The sequence below is a fragment of the Hetaerina americana genome, unplaced genomic scaffold (genome assembly GCF_022747635.1).
Source record: "Hetaerina americana unplaced genomic scaffold, ioHetAmer1.1.p SCAF_3, whole genome shotgun sequence".
Lineage (NCBI taxonomy): Eukaryota > Metazoa > Arthropoda > Insecta > Odonata > Calopterygidae > Hetaerina > Hetaerina americana.
Window position 1 is genome coordinate 28919372 of NW_027286874.1, and position 8441 is coordinate 28927812.

General features: G+C 34.7%; 1 protein-coding gene across 3 annotated transcripts in view; it reads left to right on the forward strand.

Annotated features, from left to right (window-relative positions):
• The window catches only part of jus (julius seizure), a 422348-nt gene extending 418345 nt beyond the window's left edge, over positions 1-4003 (forward strand). For all 3 annotated transcript variants that reach the window (XM_071588239.1, XM_071588240.1, XM_071588241.1), the window contains exon 6: positions 1432-4003. In XM_071588239.1, the coding sequence (XP_071444340.1) occupies positions 1432-1616 (185 nt within the window). In that variant the 3' untranslated portion in view covers positions 1617-4003. The remainder of the gene's footprint in view (positions 1-1431) is intronic.
• Positions 4004-8441: the final 4438 nt, after the last annotated feature.

Below are 8441 nucleotides of genomic sequence, written 5' to 3' on the forward strand. Positions count from 1 at the left end.
CAAGATATGTATAACAAAATTTAATGTTCCCTAAATTTGTTTCACAAGATAAATGAGCAGGTACAAGCTTCAGCACCAAAATGGCATAGCATTTTAATTCGAATGATTCTTCTCAGATTCGCTCAGAATGATTTACTCATAATTCCATCATTGAGCTGATAATTTAACCTCTATCCTATATCCAGGATACAATCTCATTGATTTTATTTGAATGGCAAATTATTATTTTCACTATAGGATGTGGAAAATATCCAAGTAAAAGTTGAGTGAATAAAGTTTAAATATATATTCCATCATATATATATATACTCATTCACATAGAAATAGATATAAGGAAAAAGGATAGGAACACATATGAAGGACGAACACAGTAGAAGTGGGGAAGGCGGAATCAGGAAAATCACGAGTGTAAAAATATTTCCTAGACCAGGACGAACTCCAGATCTTTCCACTTGCCGGGTGGATGCTCTCAACCACTTGAGCTACCCAGGAAACGTAATTTACACTGAAATCTGCGATGCTTTATGCAACCAAGTGTCCCGATTCTTTGGCCAAGAGATGGCGTTAGGGAGCTGTTTCACCCACCACAGGAGAAATTTGTTTGCCATTTGGCGGGATTTCGTGATATATATATATATATATATATATATATATATATATATATATATATATATATATATGTGTGTGTGTGTGTGTGTGTGTGTGTGTGTGTGTGTGTGTGTGTGTGTGTGTGTGTGTGTGTGTATGTATGTACACACACATTCAAACACAAAATTCCACCATATGGCGAACAAATTTTCATTCTCATGGAAATGGATATCTTATCTTTATGATGTTGTATGATTGCTTACCTACTTTACATTCCTCTTGTCTGTCGTCTATTTCTCCTTTGGAAGGTGGAATAGCTCCCTAGCCATCTCTCGGCTAGAGAATCAGGGCACTTGGTTGCATAGAGCCTCTGCAGATCTCAGTGTAAATTACATTTCCGCGATACTTTAAGAGGTAAGAGCATCAGCCCAGCATGTCAAAAGATCCGATGTTCAAGTCCCAGTCAAGGAAATATTTTTGCACTTGTGATCTGCTTGATTCAGCCTTCCCTACCTATCCTATGTTTATCCTTTATATGTGTTCCTATCCCTTTTTCTTAGATCTATTTCCATGTTAAATGTGATAAAAATATAATAAAATATATAAAAATTATATTTATATAATTATATATATATATATATATATATATATATATATATATATATATATATATATATATATATATATATATATATATATATATATTTACACACACCATGAAATAATGAAATATTATTCATCAAATGAAATGGAAGAGTTTCCATTGCTTGATGTAATAATTATAACAATGTAAAGAGTGCATGAAAATACACACCATTTCACTTTTTTGTTGCAACAAACCAGGAGGTGGATCTCGAAGAGGTAGCAAGACAAGCAACGGTTCAGCAACCTCACCTAAGTCACCAACCTCTCCTGCCTCATCCCCCCCACCAGCAAGTTCAGGCCAGGGGGGCACAGGAACCGGAGCCCATGGAGGTGCCACTGGCTCAGGGAACACCATTGTTGAAGTCAGGGACCCTAATGTGTAGCAGTTGACAAAAACAATGCATGAAGTCATCGAACTGTATAATTGTGCAACTTGACCCCTTTTCTATGCATTTCATTTCCCATATTAACCTATCCCTTCTCTGTATCACATGACATATACTCTCTCTTGGTTTATGCTACACTTGACAACAAACAAAAAAACACATTTCAAAAACTTCTATATACATATATATATATTGTACTTGAAATGGTCAGAAGTCCCTCCAAAAAAATGATAAAAACAACCCTGATATAGATTCAGGTAAAATATTAGTGTGATCAACTGGGACCAGCAAGTATTTGAGCGAGCGAGCTGAATTAGGCAGGCCTGAATTACTCAAATTTATTGAATTTCATCTACATGCAGTAGATTTAGTATTGTAAAACAATGGAAATAAAATTCTACAATGCTTTCTATCTCACAGATTGATGGAACTTAACACATTCCAAAAGAAATAAAATCACTTTGCAAAGTCAGACTGCTTTCCCAACTAAACTTTGGGCTTGAGAATACATTATTCTATGCTATTTTATGACAACAAATATGTAAAGCCAAGTGAACATATAGAGGCATAAACTCCTTGTTCAAAGTTTATTCTTATACTTAGGCATGGGGTAAAAGGAACTACTAACTCGTGCCATATCATGTAACAGAAATGGCTTAAATAAAATTTTAATGCCACTTCTTGATAATGTAAAATAAAAATTTCATTAAAGATAACCTTATAGATGTAGCTTTCAAAATCAAAAAGTCAATGTATTTATAAGTTAATATTCTATTATATTTTACATATTCTATATTGAAGAAAATCAGCTTCTGGCTTGTAGAAGTTGAGACCTGGAAAAAAGTACATGAAAAATATAAATTTGCAAAATAAAACACCTTTGGAGGCTATTCCAGAATCCCTATTAACATCCACCGAAGGTTATGGAGGCAAATTGACCTTCCCAACGGTTTCATCTCTCATTTCATCTAAAACAAACATCATTAGTTTTAACTTTCATAAACAACACTTGATAATAACATGCTGACACATTAAAGCATTTCATACCTTTCATATAAGCTGCACATGAACTGTTAATAATTTACATGAAATATGCATAATGTTAACTCATTGGTGCCTCTTTGAAAATACTTTTTAAGAAAACAATTAGCTCTCAATTAGTAAACAAAAATTGCTTTTAGAGATAACATTGTCTAGTTCTTTTTCAATCCAAACAAATATCAGATTATTATAATAGATATGAGTATGTAGAACTTAGATTATATGAACATAGGAAGCATTGTAATGTACAAGAAACCATATTCCTAATTACTTGACAAATATAATCAACAGCTAATTAAAGTATTTCAGAAGAAAGCACATTTTTATCAGTACTGCACATAAAATATCATTAAATTTAACTTAACAGAGCCTTAAATGGCTATGAGCCCAAATATGAAATATTTAAATTTTCAAATAAAATTTCACTATGAAAATTATTGTCATATATTGAATTAGTCCCTGTATAAAAATCGATGTTGTGATTTAATAACAGGTTTACATTAATGTCATAACTCATTACTCTACATTGCTATATCGCTCAACAAATAATAATGCTACATTTACTAGGATTAATCATTGCATAGAGAAGTAAAATGTTTGTCTGTTATGTATTTATCATGCAATTTCATAATGATAGAAAAAAGAGAAGCGGAACTTGAATCCAAGGGGAAGAGATCCAAGTTCCACTGATTCTTTTTTAAGCAAAGAGAAGGCTTTGTCTGGGGTTTTCTTATAATACCAGATGATATTGGCCAATTTTCAGGGCCTTCACTTTTCTTGCCTTTTATGGCTCTTTATCAAATGTGAGAGGGTGTACATTTTGATGCAACACAACTTTTTCTACTAGAAATACAAACTTGAAAAAAATTATATCTATTACTAACAAAACTAGAATGTGAGTAGCATTTTCTATCTCACATTTTATTAGAGTATCAATTATCAATCTATATTTGGAAGCCAAATATGGCATTCCCTTTGTACATGTACTTGTGCTTGCTTTCTTTTTATAAGGCACAGTTGTCAATGAAAAATATGAAGGACTTCCAAGTGGAATACGATGAGAAATCTCTGTTCTGGATCACAAGGATTTGGAGGGAAGAGTTATACCTTATTTAATGTTGATTATTTTTCATTAGTTGATCAATCTTTTTATATAGCAATTCTTGTGAACCATGTAAAACAGAGTGAAGATAAATTCATACAAAAATTGTATCACTTTTAAGTCCTTCCTCATTCAACTGCTGTGCATTTCAGAAATTATGGATTCATAACTGCATGTTGTACTATTTCTGATGCATACAATTCAACTTACTTTTAATAAAACTTGCATTACTGATTACAAATATGAATTTTTCTTAACTACCATATATTTCAACTTTTTCTTAAATCATTAATAAAGCCCACCAAGTTCAATATTTCGAAAATGATACGTATGATTTATACAAAGATTTTTCAAGAGTTAGAATGTATCTTGTATGCATTAAAAAACACATTGTGTATTCTAAGGGTAGTAATAGATACTTGATATACATTTTAGCCTCTAAACTCATACCTGTCGTTTTATTGAACTTACCTTTATTAGAAATTTTTATAATGTATAAAAATGATTACTGTAATGATTAAAAATGTGGCATTGCTTCTTAAACTCACTGAATTATAAACAATTCTCGGCATATTGGCCGACCCTGGTGGCGGTGGGGTAATGTCCTCGTCTGCCATTCCAAGGGTCGTGGGTTCGATTCCCGCCTGGGTCACTTTCCCTCCATCTAGGGCTTGGGTGTTTGTAAATGTGACCATTGTTATCGTTGTTAATAGTTTGATGCAAAGGCCAAAATGTGCTGTTTTCGGACTAATACTGAATAAATAAATAAATAAATATTCTTCAAATGGTCTCCATCCACAGGCATATTATATTACACATTTTTAGTATCAATTTAAATATATAAAATACTGTTTTTAAGCAATGGCATTATCCTGTCGCTCATAAGCACATATTTACCTTTAAATTTTTCAAAATAAGTATTTGAAACTTTTGGTACACTAGCCATTTCCCTTAAAATTCCTAGTGCCTCAAATATGTTCACCATAACAGCTATCATGAAGATCAGCTGGTAAGATTACAATGGCAAACTCTAGAACCTCAGTAATTCTGTAGAACCCCAGGCATAAAGACAATGTAGTTTTCATTGTAATTTCATAATTTATATTATTTTTATAGAATCATTAATTCCTCAATCTTATCTATTGAAAATACTCATATAATAGCAGAATTTGCAAGTGCATGCTAAGTTTGACTGAATTGAAACCAAGAAATGGAATTCTACATTCTAAAATAAGTTCCTTTGATAGTTGAGAAGAATTACGAATACGGACTATCAAAGTGATGCATAGGTTCACTGAAGCAGTCCCCAGAGGCAGAGGAGCAAGAATTGGTCAACCCTCCATCAGTCACATGGAAATTTAGGATGGTGTTAGCCTCACTGGTTCTGGTAGGCTCACGTAAATGATTTGAGATATTTTTCTAATTTTTTCAAGACCTAGAGAAAAATAATTACATAACCTTTTTCTAATTTTCAGAATAAAAATAATTGCACAGTAATTAAAACTGTCTATCATTGAAAATTTATTTTTACTTAACTATAGAATACATTGCTTATGAAAGTTATTAAATTTTTATCCACTAAGAGTATTTGCTTTGTTCATCAAACTTGTTCCTGCTAAAACACATATTTTCCTCCTTCACATATTACTCATCCAATTACTACATCTATTGCATTACTATACCAATTACCAGACTGTCCAAAAGTCATGTGTTATCATGAACATCTCGAAAAAGTCCTGCTAAATGGAATAACCATAAGAAGCCCTCATTTCAGCTGTATTGGTCAGCCTGCAAACTCTATCAGGTTAAATTGTTTCTGCAGCATAGATATATAAATGTGTTTTTATCAATCAAATCAAGTGTATCATCACTAAGAATTTCCAGAAGTCATAATCAGTTTTGGCTTCATTAATAGCCCCTATTATATCACTTAATTTCAAAATTATATTATGAGAAAATGGCTCTGCTATTTTCCTTAAGTGACTTCATCCACAAGTTTCCCTCTTTGGCCACGTAAAAGCACCCAAAATTATTTTAAAAGCATTATGCCAACATTCGTATCATTGAGGTGTGCTCAAAAAGTGACGGCAATTTTGTAATAGTGCACCATGAGTTCTTGCCACAAGGTCAAACAATCAATAAAGAGTGCTTCCTACAAGTTCAATGCCGTTTGCGGGAAGCAATACAAAAAAATGCCCATATTTTTAGCGAAATAATCCACAGCCATTGCACCTGATCACATTTCACTGCTAGTTTGTGAATTTTTGGCCAAAAATAGCACCTATAGCGATGATGTCCCAGCCTCCATATTCACCATCCTGGGCCCTGTGTCACTTTTTTCTGTTCCCAAAAATAAAGAAAACCTTACAGCGCCATCATTTTACAAGCATAGGTGATATTAAAAACTCATCGTTGAGAGGTAAATGCTATACCAAAGATAATCCCTGAAGTTTTTCAATGATTGGAAAAAGCTGCTGACATAATTGTATAATATCTAATTGGGACTACTTCATAGAGAATAACATTGATATAGATGAATAAATAGGATTCCTTTCAAATTACTCAAATTCCCTCAATCACACCTAAGCTCAAGTATGTTTAGACACCCATGTATTTACTTACCAGCAAAATAACTTTCACCAGTTTCTCCAGGTCTCTGTTTACTTTCCTCGTCACACATTTCGTGATACCTATCTGAACCTATAGACATTGTGTTGATGTTGTTTTCTGACCCAGAGTACACTTCATGCAAATTTTTATCTTCAAATAGGCAGAGTATCACATTGCTCATCATTACAAAGAAGACAATGCAATCACAATGTCTCTCTTCCTTGTTGAAAATCAAATATCTTCCACACACTATTCATGCAAAAAATACCTTTTACAAGATATGGGCTCAAGGAAAAAATGTTGAAAATAGGGCGCATTATATTTTATTCGTGCGAGTAAGCAACATGAAAAAAATTGTAAATTACTGAGTTGCGCTGAGCCTGTCAGGCCCAGTTTGGAGTAGCAACGCAAAGAACCTTCTTTTTCAGGAGCATGTTCTCAACTAGCTCAAACTTGAAGGTTGAATTAAGAGAGATACGACGAATGACCTCCGTGAGGCATTAGACCATAGTTTAACCTGCTAAGGAGTAATTCAACTAAAAACAGGGGATAAGTGTGTTAGCTACATGCGCGAACAACCTAAGGTTAAATTTGCCCGGCGATTAGTGTCCCCGATGTCATATTTCTTCATGCGTTTCGAAGACTCGTATGCAAATGCATCCCCTGAATAACTTCTCTTATTAGAAGACCGCAGGTGGCAGCAATTTTTCAGGTTGGCTACCCAGGTATCGTTCTTGTTAGCGAAAAGGAGGGGGAGGCGAGAGGTTAAGAATAGGGTAGGCAGACAGACATGCCGGGAGTTGTGGCGTGCTCCTGTAATCCAGCTACTTGGAGGCTTGGTATAGAGGTCTGATTATTTTGACCACGCTGAGCTCCCACTCCCGGACGCGATCCCACTACTGCCCGCCACGTAGACTTTTGGCTGCTGGGTTACCCCCCTGGCCCGATACGCCTCTCCTCACACAACCTAGCCACCCCAGACTCTTCCAAGGTACCCATGTTGATGCCGGGCTTAGTGCGGACGTTCAGTCATGGCCGACCTCAGAGTAGGTGAGACCACCCGCTGAATTTAAGTATATTTATAAGCGGATGAAAAGAAAAACGCGGAGGCATTTTTAGGACTAGCAATAGCAAATAGAAGCGTTGCTAGTCAAATTGGGCCTTCACCTATTTATCCCTCGATCCTTTCTATCGTGTAGAAATACAAGAATATCAATTTCCTTCCTAGCAGAACCAATCTTTTTATGGAAACATGTGAGATGTCGCTTGGGTGTATACAGCATAAACAAGGGGACAATTGAACAGACAAAAAAATAATGTATACCCATATATATAGATATCTACTCTCTATCCAAGAACTGCTCATATGCTCTCTAAAGTAACGCCGACGAAAGGTATGAATAGCGGATTACAGGTGCACTTTCTTGGTACCAATCATGCAATGATTCAATCGGATGCAAACAACATATTTACAGAAATTTTTGAATGGGAAGATGAAAAAGTTTCCTCAACCGCAAACCTCTGTAAAGTAGGAGATTTTAAGATCGTGGTAACGGAGGGGTTGAAAACGGGATGCGTATTTTACATGACGATAAAACTTTTCTCACGTCGTCACGCTCCTAAAAACACAGAAGAGTATTACAATCGGAAAATTGCGGTATTTATTTCTCTGAATTATTGCTAAGCAACAATTAATATAAAATAATTACTGCACACAAACTATAGTTACGGCGCTTAAAAAATGACTTTCTTTTAAGTACCTTTGCATCAATGAAACGATTTGATAAATATAAATGAAACTGGCAGGAAAACGGTGAGATCGGGACAGTGTATGTAACCAGGTTCGATCCCGGTGAGCACAATAATTTCATAATTATTATTATTATAAGGTAATATACCGGTTAAGGTAGGTTTTTTGGATGGATACAGTTGCTAAATAAATATTTTGTGGCTCCTAACAAAACACAAAATCCAGCATTCTACTCTATATCAGGTCCCTCTTCATCTCTGAGTACTTTCTTCCTCCCTTCAACCCGGCTAACATCACTAACCTGTTCCTTCCCTTTCCT